The sequence below is a fragment of the Bombus vosnesenskii genome, unplaced genomic scaffold (assembly GCF_011952255.1).
Source record: "Bombus vosnesenskii isolate JDL3184/JDL3185 unplaced genomic scaffold, Bvos_JDL3184-5_v1.1 scf7180000016273, whole genome shotgun sequence".
NCBI classification, from domain to species: Eukaryota; Metazoa; Arthropoda; class Insecta; order Hymenoptera; family Apidae; genus Bombus; species Bombus vosnesenskii.
In genome coordinates this window covers 1,252,523-1,277,818 of record NW_022884342.1, presented here as the reverse complement: position 1 = coordinate 1,277,818, position 25,296 = coordinate 1,252,523, and the positions used below count along the sequence as shown (strand labels likewise).

General features: G+C 45.8%; 1 protein-coding gene across 1 annotated transcript in view; it reads left to right on the top strand.

Annotated features, from left to right (window-relative positions):
* LOC117242289 (homeobox protein abdominal-B) overlaps positions 1-25,296 on the top strand; it is a 75,466-nt gene that overhangs the window by 37,098 nt on the left and 13,072 nt on the right. The window contains exon 4 of the mRNA XM_033508827.1: positions 1,030-1,197. Within this exon, the coding sequence (XP_033364718.1) occupies positions 1,030-1,197 (168 nt within the window). The remainder of the gene's footprint in view (positions 1-1,029; positions 1,198-25,296) is intronic.

The window sequence follows — 25,296 nt, the reverse complement described above, 5'->3', positions numbered from 1 at the left end:
AACAAATCCGCTCTCGGCCTGTGCTCTGTCGGCTTGGCGAGAGATCCGACCGCCGCGAGACGCGGCGACCAGCGAGATAAAGCGAGAGGAAAATAGAGGAGAAAGGGAGATAGAAAAGGCCGGTACAGTTGGAGCATAGTAGTAGATCCCGTTGGCCGCGGTACCTACCGGCGATCTGGCCTGGGCTGCACGCATAGTGTGTAGACCTGCCAAGCTTTGGCAGCGAGCTAACTCGTTCGCCTGGCTCGCCTCGCGTGTATTTCCGTTCCGTTACGTTCGCCAATGCGTGTATAGAGCTGTAACATCTCTTCGCTTCGCTACTCGCCGCCGCGCCGGCAGCCGCAGTCGCAACTCAGCCAACGCGATGCATCGCCAGATTCGCTAACGTCAGGTTCGAGCGTTTTCATCGCTCTTCGCCTCGATTCCAGTCTCGCGGCTCTTCGTCTCGTTCGCTTTTCTTATCGCGAATCGACGCCACGTGTGCATACGAAACGCTTCGTGCTTCGTCCCGCTTGGTTCGGCGAAGGATCGTTCGAAGGACATGGATCGTTGGTTCGCGAGTTGCACGTTTCACGAGTATACGGTCTGCATAGACGATCCACGCGATCCACGTAACCTTTAGACGAAACAGCGACAACAAGGGCCGCGGTTCGCGAACCTCGATCGTGCGAGCGTTTCGCGTTACAGTGAGTGCAACGCGGAAAGCGCTATCGGCCCGACGACCGCGTACGTTATCGCGTGTAAAAAGTTGAACACGAGTGGCCGAGTATAATCGGTGGGAAGGGGAGGAAGAAACGATGAAAGGAAGCGTTTCTCTCGGGATTGGATCGTGATTCGAGACAGAAACGCGATTCGAGGCTGGTTCTTCTGCTTTGGAGCGCGGAGAAAGAGAAAGAGAGAGAGAGAGAGAGAGAGAGAGAGAGAAGCATTGGTGGACGAGCAAAGCCGAGGAACGAGCGGCACTGTCCGATGTGTTTGGCCGGCGGCCACGTTGCGAATCGCTTGAACGTGCATTGGATGTTTCAGCAGCTGGAAAACGAGACGGCATGGACTAGCCGCTCGGGCCGTGGAAACCCTTGGAAGGGAAAAGGGCAGCGGCATCCCCTCCCTCGGCCCTGCAACCGTCGCGACGCTCGACGACGCTGCACCGTCGTCGCTTCGCAACCATCTCATCGCCCTTCTCGTTTCAGCCGGAAGGTGAGTCGATTTCTCATTTCGTTTCACCTTGTTTTTTCTCTCGATCTTACCGCGACAATTACAGGGATCTACGCGATACGCTTTTCTCTTCCGTTGCTCGACATTCTTAAAAGCGCCATTACTCGAATTACGCCAGCCATTACTTTCTCCTCGAGCCGGGGATTACCGATTCTCTATCCTTCTGAAAGTCGTGAAAATAACGCGAAACTCCATCGGAGAAGCAGAGTCGTAGGTACGCAGAAAAATAGTTTGGAATCTTTGTCGAATTTTTCGACTGTCTAAACGGAACCTCTGTAAGCATCGTAATCCCATCGAAACGCGAGATTTATTTCCTTGGAGGGCAAAGTACGCATCCGGAAGCTTCGAGCGATTCGTTTTTCCCGCGACAGCGCAGCGTTAAGAAGAAGAAATCCCACGTCACGTTTCTAGAAGGCGGTCGTCGTAATCCGAAGATTAACGGTCGGACACGTCCGCGTCGTCGATGTCGTGGCGTCTTTTCTTCGTCCATCCCCCGTCCTAGGATGGATTTAATGCGATCCAGCGGGGCTTTGTTTTATCATCGGCTATCAGCGGCTATATTTCAGCGAGGTTGGCCGTATGATCTTCATTAGGGGCCCGGAATTCCCGCCACGAAAAGGCAATTTCATTAAACGCGACCGAAAGAAAACCGTATGTGTAGGAACTATCAACGCGTACAGTTCGTTCCGGTCCCTCTGCTTTTACGATCGGCCGATGGTGCGCGCATGTTCAGCGTTATTTTACTCCTTTTCACGCACGCACCGCACACGCCATCCTGTTCCACGTGCACGCGCGGCCATGCCCCTGAAACTCGACGAATCAACCGTCGAACAGATAGACAGTTACGTCGAAGCCGAATTAAGGTTTGTCACTAATTATGTTCTTCTGTGTCTGCTGCTTCCACTTTACCTTCTCTTCTTGTCTTTTGAAATTTATGGAATAAACGTACAAGTACCTCGTTCATGGGTAAGACTCCATGGTTCGAGTCGTACGACCGATGCCAGACTCGTCTATTCATTGGGAAGAATTACGCCTTAACCGTTACGCGTTAAGTCGTACTATTCGCAGAAATGTCACTTATCGTGATTCATACGTAGACCATCTTCAGATATATATTTGCAAAATAATCAAACAATATCGACGAGTCACGAGCTTAACTTGGCTCGAATAAATCTACTTTACACTGTCTATAATTTCCAAGATAAAATCTTTCCTCCTCGACAGAATTCTGACGAACCAGAATTCTGAACTCACAGGGAACTCCGGCAATCCGTTGGTCCAAAGTCTGCTGGTGCCCGGTACGAGAATAAAGGCGCGATACAGCGACGTTGCAACCGGGTAGACTAGATAAAATACAAAATTTATGGAAAACGAGGGGGAAGAGAAAGGCGAACGTCGCAGGTCGGAGAAGCGAGATGGAATCGGAGGGAGAGGACCGGCCTGTAAACTGGCGAACCGGCCAGCACTCCCTCGACCGACGCTCGGAGGAGCTCCCAGATGAATTTGAATAAAAATGGGACGCGTGACGAGATGGAATAGCCAAGGGGCGCCGGAGTAGGGGGACGAAGGTTGGAAAAGGAGACAGAGAGTGTTCCAGGGGTGGTCGAATGGTAGGCGGTTACCGCGCCTTGTGTTTCTGTTTGTACGTGAAAAATGGATATTCCGCGTGTACACCGTTGCCGTATATGGCTAACGTGTTTTTACAACGTTGGTTTATGTTGTCGCGATGAAAACACCGATTCGGACGAAGCTCGCGCTTCCCTTACCTTTTTGTATTATTTGCCGAAAGCAAGCTATAGATAGATAGAAGGGGCCCGAGAAGTTCGTTGAACATTCTCTGCCATCGTATCGACAGAAATTCTACATCGTTCGATTCCGTTCTCTTTTTTACGGACACCTAATTGATACACGATAGTTTCATTCGAACAGCAACGGAATAGAGCGACGCTTTCGTCGACCCGGGTGGTAGTTTAGCTTGCGCGCGGTAAAGCGGATTGGAATTTTCTATAAATTTCCAACTATCGAAGGAGAATTCGCCATTTTTTCGAAACTTTTCTAACTTTCCCTTTATTTATACAACGTGTGATCCCGGTCACCGCGAATTTGACCTATACCGGATCTGGTAAACCGCGTGCGTGCGTGCGTCGTCGCAAAAACTTATCGATTTCTGGTTTTTATACGGTCGGATAAAAGGTACGCGCTATACCGTTTCGATTTTATCGCGAACGGGTTGTCCGATCGAGGAGGTCATGGGAAACGTGTTCAAAGATGGAAACGATTTTGCGGCGCGCGTTGAGAAGCATGGCCGCCGTCGGACTATGGCGTTCTCCCGCTTTCGATCCGTTCGTTCCTCTCTCGGTTCTACCTCCTTCGGCTATTCCTTTCACTCGACATCCCCACTTCGGGGAATCACGATTTGGTGCGAACCTACGAGCGTGCACCAGGGGATCCAGAACCCAGCCCAGGCCCGACCTAACCTGATTCAACAGCCTCGTACAGCCGTACCTGTAACGCTGGATCGTGTCCAACTTATTCTTCGGCCAATTCCCTTACCAAGCTACGTGTCTTTTGAGCTTTCCGAGGGAAACTGGTTCGTTTCCCTCGGATTCGATCAAAGTTACGCGAATCGTAACGGAGTTACGTATTCGTGGAACCTGCCAAACATCTTTTTTGAAACATCGTCTACGATGGAGACTCAGGCTATGGCCACGGTAGATGCGCTACCGCGCATATGCGTGGATGCGTATACTGGCCGTGAAAAGTATCGAGACGCGTCTTTACTTTCCAACGACGCGGTACGATAAAATATTTTTATTTTCGCGCTACGAAAGTCTCGTGGTCGTACGAGATCACGCGACTGAGACACCAAATCGTATGGAATGTAACAACATATCGGGACTTAATTAATTGGTATATGCAATCGTTACAGCGTGTCGATACTTTCTGTAGCCACTGTATGGAGATTCTTACAAGTCTTCGGACGTTTCGTTGGTCGGAACACCGTATCCGCTGCAACCATAGCTTTCCACTTTATCTACGACTCTGTGTCCCATAGAACGGTGTAGTCGTATCCGGAATTGAGAAAGCAGAATCGACGCGAAGGAGGCGTTCGTGAAACGCGATGCCAACGCGGAGAAATAGAAACGTTTGAGCCAAAGGAGAGACACGTGTGCCTCGTAGCGGAGAGAACGACCACGGTGTTACCGGGTTGCCCACGCACGCTGCAACCCGAGCCAGCCATTTTGAATTCCAGCAGGCTTTCTGCAGCGGCCGAGTCGGAAAGGGAGGGAGCCTGCGGATACGGTGTCCTCGTCTTATTTTTCGGATGTCAAAGGACCGAGGCCACGAGGCAATATTGTTGATACTTGATGTTGCAGCTATATTCGAGGGCTCGACTGCTGCGCGCTCTTCTTGGCGGGAGAGCCGTTTCCTTTTCTCCCGTCGATTCTTTTTCTACCAGCTTGCTTCGCGCTTTCCTCCGATCTCCTTCCCACGCTTCTCCGCTCTTTGTCCTCCCGCCATTCCTCGAATCGTGACTTTAAAAACCAACTTCTACCGAAAGCGTCGACTAAGTAGCTACTAGCTCGAAGAGGATGCGTCAACTCGTCACTCGATCGCCGATCGTCCACTCGATATCGTATCGACAGGAGCAGAAATCAAAGCCCACCTGACCCGAAACTGTGCTTTGTCTATGTATAAATTCGGTTATTCCGAGCAAAGTTCAAGATCGAATCTTAAGACGCGAAAGTCTATCTCGTCCTCTTAACTTCTGATTCCGTAATTACACGAAATAAATGATAAGATCGACGCGGTTAATAGGTCGATGGAAGCCGCCTGGTCTACCGAGTCCCTAAATATCTGTTGTTTTACGATCGAGAAAACGCTGCTAGACGATAGAGATTCGGAGACGAGCATAAACGTAGAGACGCGTTTAATCGTGCTGCATACGGTGGATGCTAGATGGTTTGCCGTTAGCCCGGATAACGTAATGGCGGCTAGATACACGGGCGTGAGAAAGAGAGAGCTTTGGACGCGTCTAGAGCACAGCGTCGCCAGAGGTGTCGGATATCTTCCACTTAATGGCGGCTGCGATTTGGCGGAGATAGAGAGCAGCCCGAGTACGAAAGCTTCCCGGTCGCGCTCGTCCACTTAATCAACCGTACGAGCCGCAATATTCATAACTTACGGGGTATAATGTCGTAAAGTTTATCCCGTGTCCGTGTTTTTACGCAACGACCTCGAATTTATTTGAATTCCCCGTGCCTCTTCGGCCACCATTTTCTACGCGAACCGCGCGCGTATTCCGCCTCGACGCAGCGAGTCTTTATCGCGAGCTGGCCTCCTGCGCTCTCCACGGCACGATTGGTTCGTCCTTCTTCTCCTTTTCTTCTCCCCTTCGCTCCTTAATGTCGTTTCTCTTGTTTCTTCCATGGTTTCGTGTCTAATAAGCTGGAGAATTTATTTTCCTCGCGACGAACCTTCCTCGCCGTGCTGTGCTTATTACGCGTCTCGCGTGTTCCACCGGTTCGTTTTATCAGACCCGTTCGAATTTTTCCTCCTCCGGCTTCGTCCGTCCACGACCTCACTCGATGCTCGATACTCGTAATTTTTCGTTCGCGTAATTTATCGTCGTTGCGATATTAATACCGCTCTAACCTGTGCCTGAAACAGATCCTCGGAAATCGATCGACCGAAGCGTCAAGTTTATCTCCATATCGATGTACTGTACAGGGTAGTTTTTCCAATCTGCTGCCTCCCCCTCTCTTCTTCTTTCTTCTTCGGAACGACCGCACTTCGTGGAAGTTTCCTATTTCGTCCTCGGAGAGATCCTCGCAAATAGAGCACCCTTTAGATAGCAATAGATGCTCGTAGCGAAAACAGACAATTCTTCCCGTTCTTTTCTGCGAACTCGCTGCCAGAATAACGAATTATGGTCCATCTAGTAAAAAATTACTCTACCTACGAGAGCAACGAAGCCGTGAACGAAGAGGAATCTTTAAACACACCTCTATATCTTAACGCTGTTTCTCGAATATTTTTTAATAATACTTTTCGCACTTGTCGCTAACGATTCTTTCGTTTCTCCCAATTTCTTTGAAACTAAAATGATCGGCGAGGAGGAGGAAATTGAGTCGAGGATGGACCAAAGAACGTAGGATTAATACGTGCACATTGTTATCGCGCGGTATCTTTTTTTTTTTTCGATATCGAACAACGCCTTGTTGGAATCGTCTTGAAAGAAAAATTCCTGCAACCAGACTCATCGTCAGCGGTCGTCCATAGTTCCGTTCATCCTCCGTGAGGTGGAGGACGTTCCGAAGAAACGGGGGCGGTGCGAAGATCGTCGGAGAGGCTTGGGGTCTGGTGGAAATCGCACGGCTGCCACGAGGGGCCGTGTGTTCCCGAGCGTCGACTGATTATTTACTCAACGAGAATAGACTTCTATATCAACTTCCTATGTTTGGAATCGCGCGCGCGCGCGCGCATAAAACCGGCGGATCGACCGGCCGATCTGTAAACGTTGAATTTTACGAGCGACGACAAGTTTACGCGAATCGCTCGTTACCCGACTCATCCTCGCGATACGATCGAAGGAAAACGCCGACTATCTCTTTACCTGACAAACTTCGCAGATCTCCAATCGATATCGTTCGTTCGCGCGTTCTATCGTACAGCTGCAGCAACTAATTCGACGCGTCTCCGATTGATTTCACATATAAATCTTATCAGCTGCTTACGAGTTGGTGGTTGGTAACGGGTGGTACAAGCGGAAAGGGGGTGATTCTAGACGAAAAAACAAGTCGAAAATATAGAATAAAAATTGTTCGTTCGAGGCTTTGTTTTCGAGAAAATCGACTTTGAATCTTCGCTCGGTACGCCTGCACTTTATCGCGTCTCGTTGGAACGGACCTCACCGTAGATCGTTGTCTCGATCGACGTTATTTTTTTAATTTTTTCAATTTTTATTCTATATAGTTTCGACTTCTTTTTTCGCCTAGAATCACCCCCTTTCCGCTTGTACCACCAGTTACCAACCCACCCTGTATAACTTTTTCAGATTGATATCGTTACGATATCCACGGTGTAGCGAATAAATGAAATTAAACTGGACGCGAATTCGCGCAAAGGGATCGATTTAATTTCTACATCGAACAGAATGGTAGGGTTACGCGTGGATTAGAGAGGATCGCGGAGGAGATCCGCTTGGAATTACAAATGAGATAAACGGGGGGTAGAAAGCTTTCCGCGTGCACGTTGTAAATATACAGAATTTACGTTCATGCAGCGTGCTTAAGGTTGATTTACACTGGACAGGGTATAAGGCAGAGCGCAGCGTGTATACTCTGCCATCGTTGCTGGACACGTTGCGAAGGAGATTAGAAATATTTGGGAGCGTTCCATTTAAACGGAGAGCTTACCGATGGCTGACCGAAAAAACACCAGAGTGTCGTGCATTGGACAGTTAGTTACGAGGTCAATTAACGGGGGAATACCAACGTTTAACGATCGCAGGGATTTTAGATGCTTGACATTAGCTTGATTAATGTCGACGTTCGATTTAAGCGTGCGGAGAACGACGAGGGAGGCCAACGTGGAAATGCCGGTCTCTCACGGAGTTGTAAAACAAAATTCAACGAGGCTGTAGCTGCGAGATGTTCGGAGGAACAGAAGTTGGCGCGACAGCTTGAAAACCACTGTTTCAGCTGGTCGAGCGCTGGATGCTTCTAACTCGAAGCCGCGTCTTGTACTCGGCCGTAATTGATCGCGAAATTAGCTCCGAGCCGGATGCCAGTTCCTCGAAAGAGCCAACCGCATTATCAGCGACAATTATCGCGCTGAGAATTCTTGCACCTGTTTTTCTTACCGTGTTAAGGGAGCATTCTATCGCCGAGTTTCAAACTTTCCAGCTCTAACCATGATTCTTCTGGCGTGTAATTTTGCAGTTTCGATACGACGGTATAAATTGGCAATGTTTTTCCTAATGTTGCGAATTTCGTAATCCAGTTAGCAGTTTGACTTTGACGAATTATAATTTAACGCAAGAATAAAAAGAATATTATGTAAATACGTAGAAGCACAGATTCGATCGCATTTTTGTCTATAACGTTTCGAGCGATGTCCGAACGTTGTCTCGATACAACGCGAAAATTTTATTTCCTTCCTTCTTCGCCTCTTTTGTTTGTCTTTTCTAGAAGCCTCGTTTATTTGCTTCTCTCAAAGAACATTTATGTGTCCGCCTATTTTCTTCGCCGGGAAAATAACTTTTCATCTTCGTGGAACAGGCCTTTTATTTATATTACCTCACCCTTTGCCGTCGCAATACGGGTAATGAAATGGGGTTGTTTTCTTTCGGCCGACCTTATCGACCCACCTTTCCCTGCCTTATCGATTCTTGGCTAATGACCTTTCACGTGCTTCGTACGATGGCGCTACGATCGAATCCCAGCTTCGAACCCTCCCTTTCACTTTGCTTTCGCCACCCCGTAACATCGAAAGTATACAGTCCGATAATTTACTTTTTTTTCATTTACCTCAAAAAACACAAACGTTTATAGTTTATTCTACGTTAAGTGGAACCTTTGGTCCATGTTCTTCAAACGCAGAAAGAATACAAAGAATACAAAAGTTATAGATAAAATACACTTCCTAAAAATACCTCCATTTACTTGATCTATCGTCTCTCGAAGGGACTATCCGTTCAGGGCGACGAGTCTAGCACTCTAATCTCGATAAAATATCTTTGCAAGGTATCAAGAACGTAATGATATAATAATGATATCAAGGTATAAAATATATTTGGAAGGTGACAAGAGTATCGCACCTAAATACGCGGTATAACCCCGCATAGAGGACAAGAAATAGATCGCCCCGTATTAGACGAACAACCTGATCGATGAATTTGAACGTTAATCGACCAGTTTCACCGCGCTCGTAATCGGAGTATACTTATATTTTATTAAAACGAGACGTAAGGAGGAAAACGAAGTAAGATCGAGGATATCGTACGATCAAGCTGCCTTCGCGACATTCCATCGACGTCGAACGAATCGTAATTCGAGCGAACGCACGTCGACACGGTTGAGATTCAGCGGTGCATATAGGTACACGCGGTTCGCAATCGCGTCGTTCATCTTTTATGCCCCGACTTCCATCTCCGTTCCATTTACCTTTCGCAAAAGATTTCATCGCGGATCTCCATCCATTTTCCGTAACAATGATTCCGCCCTTTGCCCCTTCTCGTCCAACCGATCCCTTCTTTCGTCCCGTAGCCGCTTCCAATGACTCAGCTACGTTCCCATCTTCCTCGCTTCGACTAACTTACTGGCGGAAAAAATGCAAAGTAGCCGATCTCGAGGTTATTTATCGCCTGCCCTATCCTTCTCTGGTTCTGCTTTGAATCTTAACCCCTTACCACGCTTTCGCGTAATTACGTCGTTCCAGACGAGGCACGTTTTTCCCATTTAAATCTGCTTGCGTTTGACGGCGGATTTTTGTCGTTACGTCGCCAAGCGAAATACGTAGTTGTATTGTTCTATAAAGTTCTCAACTATTTGGTAAATATAGAAAAAAAAAACAGAGTTCTTTCGGATCTATCGTGATTATTAATTCAAGCTAATATTAAAAATTAATGTTAATGTTAATGTTTCATCCTGCGAGCGTTTTTTCCTCGGAAGCTCCTCGATCGTTTGTTGAACGCTTAAATGTATCGCCTATATAGTCACGATGTATCGTAATTTATTTGCTTTGACAATCGGTATCGTATAGAAACGTTTGTTTATGGAAAACCGTAGCGATAAACAAATTGTCGCGGCTAAGATGAAATATAGCCAGACGTTGCCTATTTTGCGATAAAGTCGAAGGGCATTGAATGCAACAAGTGCTAAGATACGACACTCCTTGCGCTCGTGATGTTTCCCGATGATCCTGCAAACATTTCATCGACCACGCGGCCTCGCAAAAGACCATAGCGTCTTCGATAGCGTCTCGAAGAACCAGATACTCTGCGGAGTACCTTCGTAAGAATTCTTCTCGGCGTGCATATTGTACACAGCAAGCGCGCGATGATGTTTCTTCGCTCGACCAAACCTTATTCTGTCAGCGAGAGATAAGTTTGCCTAGATAATTTGGTATTTTCTGAACTACATAAATCACACGTGTACTTTACAAGGAACCCGCGTTCTGCCTGCCCATCTTTTTTTTTTTTTTTTTTTTAAGAGTTAGGGTTTCGTTTTACGACGAATGATCTCTCGAAGGATACAAAACGGGCGGTCGAGTGGTTGAAGAGCTCCTTCTCCGCGTTTCGTAGTCGCGTCTGGAGTTTTATCGAATATAGTCGATCGAATATAGGCGAGCAGAGACGAATAACGCGAGACGTTTTCAAGCGGTCGACAGCCGAATTGGAGGAGTCGCGCGTTTCCCTTCGTCTTGGACTTTTCACACCCTTCGGAAATCCAGCTGATCGTCTCTGTTCCTGTCGTGGCAGTTATTTCCAACCTCGGAATTCGTTTACGCAACGAAAGAACGTTTACGCCGTTCCTCGTTATACGAACCCGTTATACGAGAGCGAAGAATGTCTCGTGCGAGATTAACGTCGAATTGATTAAGATGTTTCAAATTTAAGAATCGAAATTAACGTCAACGAATGGAATTTTTCGATATCTTCCGTATAATAATGAACTCTGCTTAATATTTATGAGATTAGATCGCGTGATCTCTCCGCACCGGTGTACATATTTTCGACAACCATAGATCTGCTGGCATGGACTCTTCGGTAAGGCTCTCGCCTAACAGACCTATACCTTAGACGCAAGGAGAGAGAAGAGAAAGCGAGTGTTTCGTCCAAGATCGTTTTCAACGACCATAGATACGTACGTATTTTCGTCGAGATTTAGAATTCGACGCTTCGTTCGACGGTTCCTCGTAAGTTTCACTTTCGTCGATTAAATTCGATGGAAAATTAAACGAGTTCCCTGTTTCTTGGCGGCTGGACGTTCGCATTTCGTATTTCAGGCGCACTATCTATTCTCTGATCTGTCTGCGGCGACTACGATCGAGTAAACTTTCGCGAGCGGTACAGCTGAACGGCAAATGTAGCGATCTAAACACAAATTCCTGGTATGTAAACGCAGGCTTTCCTACGGTCTGATGCAACCGATTCCGTATATAAAAAGCCTACCGTCGAATTGTCGAGGATCGAACGTTTACCGTAGCCCGAAAAGAGTTTCTCCAAGATTTTGCTACGACGAAGCTTGTATTTTGGAAGAGGAAAATTAATCGCAACGCCTCGGTTTAAAAAATTGTACAACGAAATTTATAAATGCGCTTTGCGCGATAATTTGCAGTAACCGCGGTAACGCGACAAGTTGGAAATTTCGAGGAAATGTTCGTCCTTTGTTGTCCGATCCAATCTTTGTATCTAAAATGATTAAAACCGACCGATTAAAACTGTATAAGTAAATTGTACGTATCGGACGTCGTATCCGATTCTCCACGTAAATGGAAACGGTGGAACGAAGAAACGGAAGAGAAGCGAAGTAGCTGGCGTGCTGGTATAAAATAAAGTCTTATCTAAATTCTTGGACGGATTGCGAGGTGAGATACAGAGAGGAAAAAAGAAAAAGGGGCGGACGTCTGGAAAGTAGACATTTTACTTCCAAGATGGACGAGCGTCGGAAGGGGGAAACTACGTCCGAGAAAACAGAGGGTAAAGCTAGATGGATCGAGATGGAATAAGAGAAAGAGATAGAGAGGGGATGGAGGATGGAAAGAGATGTGCGGGAGTTGGCAGAGATAGCTAGGGTGGAACTGGCTGACTCTCATTAAGTTAAATTGTCTCTGAGGATGAGCTTCCTTAATTACTTAGCCCGGCTCGCCATCCTGCTGCCTCCCCTCGTCCGATGTCTCGCCTTTTATTCGCGCATACCGGCGCGGATACAAATTTTATTCGCGAGACTGGATCCTCGTACGCGCTCCTCGTCGGATGCCTTCTCGCTGGTCCGCAAATACCTGAGGTCGAATCGCAATTAAGAAGGAACGAAAATTCACAGACGTGCTTTTTGGCAGGTCGTTCCTCCTTCGTGTTTTTTCTCTTTTTTTTTTTGCTTACGATTTATGCTCGTTATATTCTGTAGAATTTATTTGAAAAAAAACTCCTTATTACGATAATCTAAAAAAAAAAAAAAGAAAAAAAAAGAAAAAAGGAAAGGACAAAGAAGATAGAAAAACGAAGTTCGGATAATTTGGTAATAATAAATTTGGAGAAGATGCTAGAATTATTCTTTGTTATTTTTTGGTCGATGAGATTGGATGCACCGGGTCTGAGTTTCGACGCGAAGGAAAGGGGATACACAGCAGGGCGAGGCAAAAGAGGAGAAGAAAGAGTCGGAGGATGGGGAATGAGCAGCAGACGGGGGTAGGGAGGTTTGATAAGAGGTGGAAACGCGGAGACGAGGAAGGAGAGCTGCCTCTAAATATGCTAATACCCTCGACGTAGGGTAATGAGTTCCTCGCGCCACCACGATTCGCCGGACTGCTATGCATATATATTCAGCCATAAACACAACTTAGATTACTATATGTAACGTACCAACCTCCGTAGGGTGCACGACTTATTGGTTGCTCGACGGTATTTTCTCCTTCTTCTTTGTTGCCGCGACAAAGCGTCGTGGAATCCTCTTTGCGATTTGCCTTTGACAGCGAAGGGGAGCGGCGAAATACTCGTTTTGTTACGATACCGAGAATCGTGTTTTATCCAAGGTGTTAGGTCATAACTCCGTCATTGGGTAAGTTGCAGCAGACGTTGACACTGAAATCGAACAACGATTTAACGATTAACGCAATCGAAATTGACTCTCGATCGAAAACTAATCCTGCAGTTGCTTACCGAAGTCTCTGCCATGCGATCGATCTTTTGGTCGACTTTTTGAAAAGTATTTCACGAAAAAATGGAAATCTGCTTCGAAGAAATCACAGGTGAGATATCGAGGAGCATAAACGGACTCGGCTTGCCTACGGAGGGTTAAAAATTCGTTCGAATCGTAAAGGAATTATTACGCGATACGTTACATACAGAAATCGTTAGATACCGGTCTTACGATGTTCGCGTACGTAGCCAGTTAATTAACGTCCGTGCGATCGATTTCGGAAATAAATCCGTGGGTCACGTTCACGAAAATTGTAGGGGCTTGAAAGCGGATCGCGTAATTTCCGCAGACTTTTAGTTCTGTTCCTATATCCGGGCCGCCATCTGTCCCTCGTGCCTAGTCGTCCATCCCATTTTCAATTTCCACCACGTTCCTCGTTTCCTGCTTCTGGCCTAGCCGAACTCGCTTTCATCATAGTGGAAGCTCGTTCTATTGGCTCTGTCGGAGATAACTGCTTTACGGTCGTTTATACAGTCTCCTAGGGCGTACAAGGAACACTCTGTTCACGGAAAGGAAAAATCGTCGCTTGATCGTCCTCCATTCGTCGATCCTGTCCTTTTAGTCCTGTCGAACGATTAAAATTTCTAAAATTTGTAAAAGTGTACAGGAACAAACGGCATTAGAAGAAGGAAATCTTTCGTTTCGTTTCTTTGAAACTGATCGTACTCGTCTAGCAAGACACGAGCGTATGTATCGTCGTTTTGACTAAATTTCGATCTAGGAACTCCACATCCAAGCGCTTCTATGTTTCAATTTGAGAGTTAGTCGGTCGAAAGCGACGCGATCCTCGATCGCCCGGTTCACCCACTACAAAGAGATTCCATTTCCAAAGCGTACGAGAGAAGATCCGAAGCGATCGTAAATTCGAAACGTCGCTCGGATTTTCAACGCGAAACGCAGTTGGCTAGGACGAAAGCGAATCGCAAACCGAAGTCCGCGATCGAGAGAAGGTTGGCGCTGAAACGAGGATCGAGTAATCTAGGCCACGCATCTACCGGCTTAATGGAGGTTAAGGAGGAATAAATCCGTGAGCGACGGAACGAAGAAGTCAGGGACACGAGGTGGCGCGTGGCCCGTGCCACGACGATGGATCACGATGCCCCGGGAAAAACTAGACTAGGCGTTTTTATGGGCCATCAAATTACGCCGACCACCTCATAAAATGTTTAAGCGGGCTTCTGTGCAAGACGTTCAACCAGTGCCTGGGCTAATGTCCTTTGGCAAAAGTGCATCTTTCCGTTTTCTACCTGCACGTGTCCTTTCGTTTTTGTCCCGCGATTTTCTTCCATCGCTTTGACATTTTCTACTGTTTCTGTGTACTTTGATGATTAACAGTCTGAAACGTCGAGACCTACGGGTGCTATTACGGAAGATTAAGAAAGGTATATACGCATAGGACACCGACCAAGGAAACGGACAATCGGTTTCCCAAACATCCTGCAGACGAGACGTAAACGGACAACGAATCTATTGTATCGCGAAGCTGTTGACAGAAACACGTCATAAAAGCAGATTTGACCCGTAACGATCCCAACACGAAAGAATATGTAAATTTTGTATTAGAAGAAGAGAATCAGTTCCATGACAGTAGACAGGAGGTGAACTCGTTTATCACTATAACAAATAATACAGATCATCTCTAAACAGAGAGCATCTTGACACGTATTACAATTAGTATCGCAACTTCTTCTTTTACTCGTTCAACGTGCTTATCGCCTGACTCACGAACTCGAGTCTCTTTTCAAGGTACGCGTTGCATCGATAATCGACGACACAGCGAGAACGGACGAAGGAACGAGGCGGCGGACGCTTTTACGAACTGCTACGTTGATGGTCGAGGGCCATCACTGGCAACGCGCCGCCATTAAACGCGCCAGAAGAAATCGGGAAGTCGTTCCGCGAAGCGGTACCAGTTTGTCAAGTTCCGTGGACATTGAAATAGAGACATCAGCGCGGCCAATGAATCCGGCAGTAACAAAGAGAACCAACGACGAGAAGAAGGGACAGAAACGGTGGAAGAAAGATAGAAACGAGGGAATGGCCGGGAAAAGAGGGGCTTGTGGGTGGAAGACAAGTCTCTCACTTGACTTTTGCTAATCCAGTGTCCGCGAGGTTGTGAATGAACGCATAAACGACAACGGCCTGCGTGAGCAACGGCGCCGTTAATATCGCGTGACAAGAATAAACGTCGGCCATAATTCAATATTGTAATTATACCCTCGTAACAGGCTTTATTGTGCCGATTAATATGCGTCGTTAAAGTAATTGCCGGTAGCGCGGACTACTCTCGCACCTATAACAGCCCGTTTAGCCATCTTAGACGCGGACATAGAGGATCGTGACACGCGATTCCCAATTTGCGCACGTTCTTCGCGGTTGTAACGCCGATTGATCGATTCGGGCGAAGAGGGATTCGCGCGTGCTGCACGCACCCGCGACGTCTTTATTTACAGCCAGTTGTGTATTTCGTTCGTCGCCTTCTTGACGTTCTCTTGTACGTACGCAGACTCGCGAAGGCATTTGACCGCTTGTAGAAAACTTTTCTGCGAATATCTACAGCAGGATATAACGCGAGACGCGAATTTTCTTCAGCTTCGGAATTTCCGTGTTCTTTATTCGCGGAAGATCGAGGCGGATCGAAATAAGAATTTATAGTTGTTACGTCGCTGCCGAGGTCCACCCTATTTCTTTCGATACGCATGTTTCATGGACGTAAGTTGCAAACGAGTATTACGTAGCTGACTGTGTCTAGAGGTTGAAAGAATCTCGGCACTTTGATAATTTTATATAGTATCGTTTGAATCGAACTACAGGCGACGATTGTTGACGATTGTTTCGAAAATCGGGAGGTCTTCAGAGTCACGAGATCTTAATAATTCCGCGGTTTTTCCAAGGCAAACAAAAGATTTCCGAAAGAGAGAGAAAAAAGACGCTTATCGTCGATTAATCGCGATCGTCCACTCGTTACCTTGTTACTCGTGAAATCGACTACTTTGTCGGACGGCTAATGGGATACCGTGGCAATTTCTCGCCTGTTCGTGGAAAAGGCGGTCGTGGAGCGAAGAAGGCTGGGCGGATCGCCGTTTCGGAAACGTTGCATCGAAAGAAATTTATCTTTATAGAAATTCTTTTCAGCTCGTCGACAAATGGAAATTAATCGGCCGCGAACGGTTCGAGAAATGTTCTTTTAATCTTACTGCGCGCTGTAAATAATAAACTTTATCGCTTCGATAAAGGTAGTTAAACTCGCGTGGTCCGACCGACTACGGTTACAATGATTTCTTTAACTCTCGCAGGATGATTATGGAACATGGTAGAACCTTTCGAACACGCTTAAAATAGAGATTGTTGGATAGAGCAAACCATATAACGTCAAAATTAGTATACCAGACAGTTTCCGAAGCTCTGTTACATAATTCTCCTAGAACCCTTCCATCCTTCGACGATCGTCGTCCGCTCCGTGTGGTTAAAGAAAAATCGAAGAACCGACTAAAGATGGGATACAGGAAGATACAGGAGAAATTCGCGGCGTTGAACATCCGCAATTATCGACTCCCCCCGAAGACACGCGGCACGGAAAAGGCAAGAAAGCAGAAGAGGAAGAGGTCGGTGCGGATCCTCTTCACGTTCTCATGACGCGGCGGTCATTTTAAACGAGGTTCGCGCGTCGGGACCACCCACCTCATGGAACTGGCTGATTATATATACCTCAATTTCGGTCGTTCTCGACGTTCCAACTTCGTGGCTCTCGCGGCATTTCATCGGGTAAAAATCCGAAAAGCGAGAACGGTCGTGAGACTTTGGGCTTGGAACGCGTTTTAAGAGATTACCACAAACTTCTTCCCCTTCTACCTTTCTCTGGCTGCTCATCTTCAACGTTCTTTTTTTCTCCCTCCTCGGCCATCGAATGGCGTAGATGTGTTTCTGGATCTACTAATTGGTCGTAAAGGAAATTATGTTCCGGCCTCGTCCTTTCGGGCGAACTGCGCTACTCGCTGCGCGGGAATCGCTTCGACCGGATCCACGAATTAGATTCTTTGTCGAGATTTCTTCGCGTTCGACGATCTCGCGAGTTCGTTTAAGTATTGTTCGCTAAACGAAGGTTCCTTGGTTCCTATTTCGACCAATAATTTGAAATCTGGCTGTTTCATCTTATAGAATCGGTCAAGCAATTAAGATCGCTGTCAAGATTATGAATTAACGCCAAGACCTTTCTTGTCGTCGAGTTGAATTTAGGTAAAAGACACGAGACTATAAATTGAAGTTTCTAGATCTTGAAATCCAGTGATAAAATAAAGTCAAAGAAAACAGAATACGAAATGAAATTTCTTCTAAGCAAGCTCGAAGAAACTGTCTGACCTCGGGACCTTCAAGGGGATCTTCAAACTCTTCGCCGTGACTTGTGGAAAGAGGTTTCTCGTGTTACAGAAAAAATCACTTGCTTCGAAGAATTCCGTGGAATTGGTCGCGCGTGCCGCGAGTTCGTCTACGAAATTCTACCCCGGCGCTGGTTAACCGTTTGTTGTTGGGCGGCTATGGTGCTGCCGGTGGTGGCGGCGACGGCGCTGGTGGTGGCAAATATATTATGCCTCTCGTAAAATTAAGTTTTTACGATCATTTTATGGTCGCGCGCGGTCCGTCGATGCTTAGTACCTATAGGTGTGCATTTCTCGCAGCTGTGCTTTGCGCGACTCGGCTCGTGTCGACTCGTCACAGACCTCTTTCATCATACGCGTCACCGAAACATTGTAATCGTTTTCGGAAACTCGGTTGCCTTGTCCCGCCAAATCCTTGGTCTATTCCATGCCGAAAATACCATTCTCATAGTCAGCTAGATCGTGATTGTTTATCTGGGCGCGAACTTGATACAGAATTAGACCAAGCGAGCTTAACACTATGACGGCTAGTTTCCCACCAAGAATTAAAAAGATACGATTTCTGTCACGTTCTTGGAAAAACTCGATTTCTAAAAATTCGATATCTCCGAATATTTAGAAAATAAAAAGGTAGAGAAATGAACGATCAAAGAAACGTCTAAAGAAACGAACAGATACAGGCTTCGATGGTCGGTCGTAGCGTTAGTAAAAACGCTGTATCACTTTCTGCGTGCGATATTCGAAATATTGTAAAATTACGTAACGCCGGAAGCTTCGAAACGTCGAAATATTCCATACTTATATTACGAGATAAGACAATTTTCAAGAAAGAATTACTATCCACTGCACTATTCGAGCCAATACTAAGGCTTTTCAACGAGTTCTTCTATAAAATTGAGAACACACGAGCCATCTTTATCCCGTAGCAATCTTCCAGTTCAGCTTTTATCGTCGTAGACACGTCGAACGTTGAAAGATGCGAGCTACCGTTTAACGAACGAACGTGTCGTCGAGAAACACGGTAAACTGTTTGATCGGGCAAACGGTCCGAGCGACTAGGGTCGAATGAAGCCGGTGGAAAGCGTCGGACTCTCTCTCTCTCTCTCTCTCTCGAGGTTTTGGGGTTGCAGCTTTCTCTTCGTATGAAAAAATTCTTGGGTCCCGATCGGAGAGGACGTCACTGAAAATTCGGGTCACCATCGGTACGTCCGAGTCTTGGATCAATGGAAATTCCTCGTTTGTGAAAGTTTCGAACGACTGCCGATCGACGGTGAAGCAAAGGGAGGAACGTACTTATAGTTTGTCCGTTCTAAGAGCCGAGCTTCGGAACTCTTGGTCGAAGTTATGCAACGCTTCCAGACGAATGTTCAACGATATAACGATAATAGGAAATAATTTTGGATTGCAACAAAATTGATTTATGAAGTAATAACAACGACAAGTGCTATCGTAAAATGTTACGTACGAACTGCTCGAAACAATTAGGCGATCTGTATATTCTCTTCCAATTATTATCTTAAAGTCGTACAAATAATAATTTTAGGATATTTCGTTGCTGTTATTCCTTTAATTTCTGTAACAAAATTCTCTAATTGCCTCGGGCAATTTAATCTCCTATGTCTTTTGTTTTTCTTGCAACGGACTGACAGTTGTTATCTGATATTTAACACTTTGAAGACCGGAGACGCGAATTCGCGTCTTTCATTTTCCATTCATGCGGTATCCTATGAAACTGTTAACTAGCGTTAAATAAAACAGTAAAAAGAGCGATACATGCCGCAAACAAAACGTTACGAATGTGTCTTTAAAATAATAATACGAATAATATGAAATCGTGATCAATATATCGGATGTAATATTGGTCGCTTTGAATCATTTCAATCGCTCGGAAAACACGCGGGAGTTCAAGCTACAAGCCGGTCGTCGGGGCGTTAAGAAAGCAGTAATGTCAACGAAATGTCAAGTGAACTTTTGACAAAGATGAACGACACCTGAGTATCCGAAGGTAATAAAAATTTCACGTTTTATAATGTCCTTTATCGTGTCGGAAAGAATTATTTTCCAAAATTTGAATAAATAGATCTTCTTCGCATCGGAAGAGAAAATAAAAGGAATAAGAACGACTAAACTTGGAAGGATAAAGCGGCCACGTTTTCCCCGCGTGCAGCTTTCGAGTAATTCCACGACGGTTATGGTGTTTACGCACGGCGGTGAAAGCCAGGATTGAATGCTAAAGAAAGACTAGGACCAAGCGAGGGGATCGTATTATTTTAGTTGAATTATTTATAGAACGTTGCAGGAAAAAGGCACGCGCTTCGTTGCCCGGGAAGATTTCACCTGAAGAAAAATATACTCGCGCGAAGGGGGTGAAATAAGAAAGAGAGGAAGAAAGCGGAAATCGACGTGTCCTCGCGAAACGAGAATAGAAGTTCGGAGAAAATTGTGGCTGATCCAACCTTCAGATTTAAGGAAATACTCTCGGAGAGACGCGAGGACCGTTACGAAATCTCGAGGGTTCTTCTCCCGCAGGATAAACGTTCGTTCGATCGGTGGCCGAGTTTCCCAGTGTTGCGGTATTTTCGCGTATCGCTCGAAAAGCTGGCTGAGACACGAAGGAATTCGCCGATAAATTCGAGCGAAAGGGTGGAGAAAACCGGTCGGGGCTGGAAGCGAGATCGAAGGCTTGGCATCTGGATATCTTTCGAGGCGTGGTTGTGATATAACCTCCTTCTCCATCTATGGCATCGCTTCCGTGCCTGATCCTACGATAGCGATATCAGTCTGAAAGTGTCTGGAAATCTTTCTCGTCCGATATACGACTTAATCTTATTTACCGCTGTATCGGCTATCCGTAAGACAAGCTTCATTTATTTTTGTACAACGAAAGCGAGTAAGAAGAAGAAATATCTGACAGTAGAAGAATATCAGAATTCTGGAATGCAAATTCCGCGATGTTCGAAAGGTTGTCCTAACCGAACAAAGTCTAAATATAGCGTGCCCGAATAAAGATAAAAACCAAGACGCCAAGAGTTTAAAACTCGGACGATTAGGTTGCAAGAACGCGATACATTGTAAAGTTGACGGTCGGAGCAACCCTTGTTTCCATCAGCGTTATCATTGGGTCTTCGTCCGAGTCTGGCAACATCGAGGCGGTTTCTCCATCACGGAGGACTTTATCTCGGGCCAGCCGACGATAGAATGCAAAACAGTGTCGCAAAAACAAGCTGCAGGGGAAATCGACGAGTAGCCTGAGGAGGAGTTAAAGGTGGAGAAGAAGGAGACGGAGCAAGGTAAAGGCAAGTTGGCGGACGGAAGAGGGAAGAAAGATCTTGGGAGACTTTGCCTGATGAGGACGGTTCCCATGACGACGCAACCCCAGGAACACGAAACGGTCTAGCCATCCTTGACTCAATACCGGCTCGCCATATACTCACGTAGCTCGCATCGAACCTCACCACCACCTCTTCGGTCTTCAAACCCTCTTAAGCTCTGGCTGGTCCCCTGTCCCCGTCCCTCGCCCCCTGCCCCCTCCGCCCACTTTCACCGCCACGTCCCTGGCCAAATGGAATATCCCACGCTTATACTTTGTTCCATCTGCGGGTCCATATCGTCCGTTCGCGTGTACAGTGTACACGCGTGTACGTGGTTTACTCGTGTGAGCGACGGGCCGAGCGCGGAATACAAACGACCGAGCGTGCTAACGGAAAAAGAAAAAAGAAAAGGAAAAGCGCGAGCAGACTCGGAATTGCGGCATTAAGGGAGTCGCCGAACTTGGACGTGTTCGCCTTTTGTCGATTCGAACACGTTTCCTGGGAAAAGAGTGAACGTGAGCGAGATAAATCGGCCATCACTGGGATAATTAGCTTCTGGTTCTTTGTTATTCCTTTCGGAATTTGCGAGTAGCGATTGCATCCGTTTGAAAGGTTCGATTTAGGAGAAACGCATCAGCCGTTTCTCGAGCATCGTCGTGCTTAGATCGCGTGCTTTATGGCTCTATTTTTCTTTGCTTCGTCTTATCTCGATAAACTTCGTTGACTTTTCACTGAGAATCGATATCGAGTAATCCATCGTTTTATCACTTTGTTTCAAATATCCTGTGACTTTTCACCGTCGAAAATATCACACAACGGCGTAAAAAAGTTTCTTATCTCGAGAGGGCGGTTCCTTTCCAAGGTATTCGGGAAAAAGTTCTACGACGAGGGTAGATATTTCGATCGATATTAAAGAAACATGCCGTTTCGAAATCTCTTTCTAAGATTTCGAAATACCAACCTACGAATGCTCCACCCTCTAATATATCTTCAACCCAGAAACTGTTCGAGCATAGAGAAATTATCGAACAAAATCACCAATAATATTGGCCTCTCGAACGATTTGAAAAAGAGCTCGAGACTATTCTTGACTCGCATCGAATATTTTTCCCTTGGAAAATTCGAAAATCTAGATTCCATCTTCGAAAACATCGATTCGCGAGTATATGACGGATCCTGGAGATAATTGAGCGCGAGAAGGTCAGTCGACGGTAACTCGGGTCAGCGTGGCTCGGCTAGTGAATCGCAGGGAGAAACCCAGACTGGGAATTGGAGGTCTGACCGGTCTCGTAGAGCGCACGCCACTGCCATGTTGGAGGCGAATGTCGGAAGCGGCGTTCGGGATTGGTCGCGCGGCCATATCGTCTGCCTGTGGAAACGAGAGGGCGTCCCGGTGCTGGCGGCGTTCCACGCGGAAGGCGTCCCGACGCCCTGCTAAAAACGGCACGCGTCACGTCACATGGTTATGGGACTCAACCCCTTTTCCGCCCCTCCTGCCAGACGACCGCCAGAACCAGTTCACCGAGTCGCGGAGACGACGGGTTTCGACCCCTCGCGGCCAACGCGATATATTCCAATTCTCTCGACAGCGATTAACGAGCATTTTGCACGCTGCACCTTATGGAACAGTTGACTTCCATAAACGATCTATGTCGAGTTTCAGGTTGCAATTTTTGAAGAGGGAAACAGGCGATTTTAGGGGTAGTAGAAGGATGAGTAACTGTACGTACGATCGATGAACATTTGCACGTTTGTTAGCATTCGTGGAAGGGTTCATTTTTATGGATAATCTCAGCCTTGAAGTTTTGAAGGAAAGCGAGGATAAAGGGGTAGACGGGGGTGGGTTATCGTATTGTAAATACGATGAAAAATACGACAAAGTGCGATATTTTGGAGGTCGTAGAGGCGATAAGAAAGCACATGTTTAACGCGAGATACAATTGAATCTAAAAGTTGCTTTCTTGCAAGAGAGAAAAAAGAAAATAGAAAATATGATTTCTTCCCCTATAGTCCTCGTAAGATATGTCGAGGTCGTTTAATGCGAAACGAGGTCGAAGAATGTTCGAGCAGAGAAAAGAGAATATATTTTGCGGATGAGTTACTATTAAAATGTATACGACCGAGGGATTGCTGCTTGAATGATTTAATATATAATACATATTAAGAACATGTCGAAGTCTATTGGAGTTTTCAGTCATATAATCCAGTGGAATTGGATTAAGTAAATAAAAGTTGAAGCGTAATCTCCGTCATTTTCAAGATACCCTTCTAAAAGCCAGAGTTTCCCCGTCGAGTGTAATTTTGCAAGAAACTTTTTTCACGATTCGAGTTTCGTAATCTCTCGTAAGGGGTTTCCGCGTAATGAGTGCAACCCTTTCTGCTGAACTTTTAGTACCGTTGCCTGGCGTGAATTAAGACTGCCATTGGCTCCTTTGGGATCGGATTTTTTTTAATTATCTCAGCTGCGTTATGCCTCTTTTTTTTTTTTTGAGTGGTGCCTCGGCTCCCACCGTCTCGCAACGATAAATGACACGCAGCTGGTACTCATCGTTCGAATAATCCTTTTCCTGGAATGTTTAAGATTCGATAAAAAGAAATTTTTGTATACGTTTTGAATCGGCATGAAAGCGTTGTATCTGCACAAGTCTGTATTTATTGGAAAATCTATCTGCTCCATATAAAACACCCCTATAGGATAACGAGGCGATAAATATCGACCCATTACAGCGACAGAGGGTATTATCGAAAACGTGCGTTTGAGAGCAATAAACTTTGAGGGTAATAAATTTCATTGTAATCCACCGGTCAAGGTTAAGAATGCTATATTTTTAACAGCCGCTCGATAGTTAAGAAACTATCATCGCACCAAAGGACGTAAATTTTACGAGGGTTTGTTTAGCTTTCTGTCCGTAGACCTTAAAAAATAATTATCATAAACCTTTTTATGAATTTCGGGGCACAAATCTGACAAACCTATTTCCAACTAAATATCCGAAGAACCATCTTACACCCTCGTCAGATAATTAAAATATGCTCTGTCTTTTGACTTTCTCGATTTCGTTTAAGTTTCTCGCATGGACTACTCTAAAATTTGCATAAAGCCAGCAACATTTCGTTCGACTTGCGATCGTTGTGACAGCGATGGCGCGTAATCGTCGAGAATCATGGGATTTTTAATTCGATTACACGGCGAAATGCGTGCTCAGGGCCGAACTGGACGACGTAAATGGTAAATGGACGGCTTCTGCGAAGCGTTTCATAGGAACGGCATAACACAGCTACCCCTCGCTGGGGTTAGATGCGGCAGGGAATCAAGAGCTTTCTCGTGTCCGGCTGTTGCGCACCCTCGACCAATCTCTTCTGTACACACCGATGTTGGCTAGCGTGTTTTTCACGCGACCAGCCCTTCTCTTCGCCCTTACTTTGTTCCACGACGATAATATTCCTCGTGGCACGTCCTGCCGACATTTCGCCAAGCTTTACCATTACCGTTTCTCTCGCTTTCTCCGTAGGTCTGTGCCGTTCTACCTATCGTCCCAAGAAACTGGCCGACCTTTTGTGTCGCATAAATCGTCAGGATTTGTGTATTATCCATTGGGATAAGATGTTTTGTTTTCCAGAAAGAAGATTGTGACACGGTAGTTTGTTGAGTATCATTGTGTAGATACGCGTCGAACAGCTCGTTTACGGAATATGAATATATAATTATGTACAGAGGAATTTCCTTTATCCGAATTTGTCGGGAAATAAACAATTCGTACAGTAAGAATTCAATGATTTTCCCTGTTATGTACTGTCCTATTATCTCTGTGACTAGATTCAATTCCAGTTTGACCAGGCACTAGCTGTAATCTGGTTCCAATTTTTATGTGGAAATTTAGATATCTATTAATTTATTGAACGGTATCTGATTAAGATTCAAAACATACGGACTTGTTTTGATTTCAAACGATAAAGATTGAATCGATATGAAAATTCTTAAAGTACTTCGTTGCGAAAATATTTTCCTTTGCGTCTCACGGTCTCTCTCTTACACGCTGAATCGACACGTTTCCTCTCTCTCTCTCTTCAAGCGTCGTTCACCGATCCGCCGTAAACTCACCCCCAGAGATTTGGCTCCGCAGACACCTCCAGAGAGCATTTCCACGTTTTCCACCTGCAGTCTCGATTTCGATATTTACGTTCAGCGCGGCGAATCGAAATTCATAGGCACGCCCATGATTGAATTTGCCGATCTTAGAAGAGAACCATGATGGACTGAATCTCTTCAAAACGTTTCCGTGCGTTCGACTTTTTCTGTATCGTTCCAACAGGAAAAATTCGTAAAAAATGATTTTAATAATAAAGACATCACCATGGTCCCAGTTGCATTGGCCAAAGTGGCGAGAAACGTCATCGATATAGGAACGGAAACATGTTTTCGAAAGTAGTAAGCTAAGAGGCCATATTATAGGTCGATTAACGGCTGTA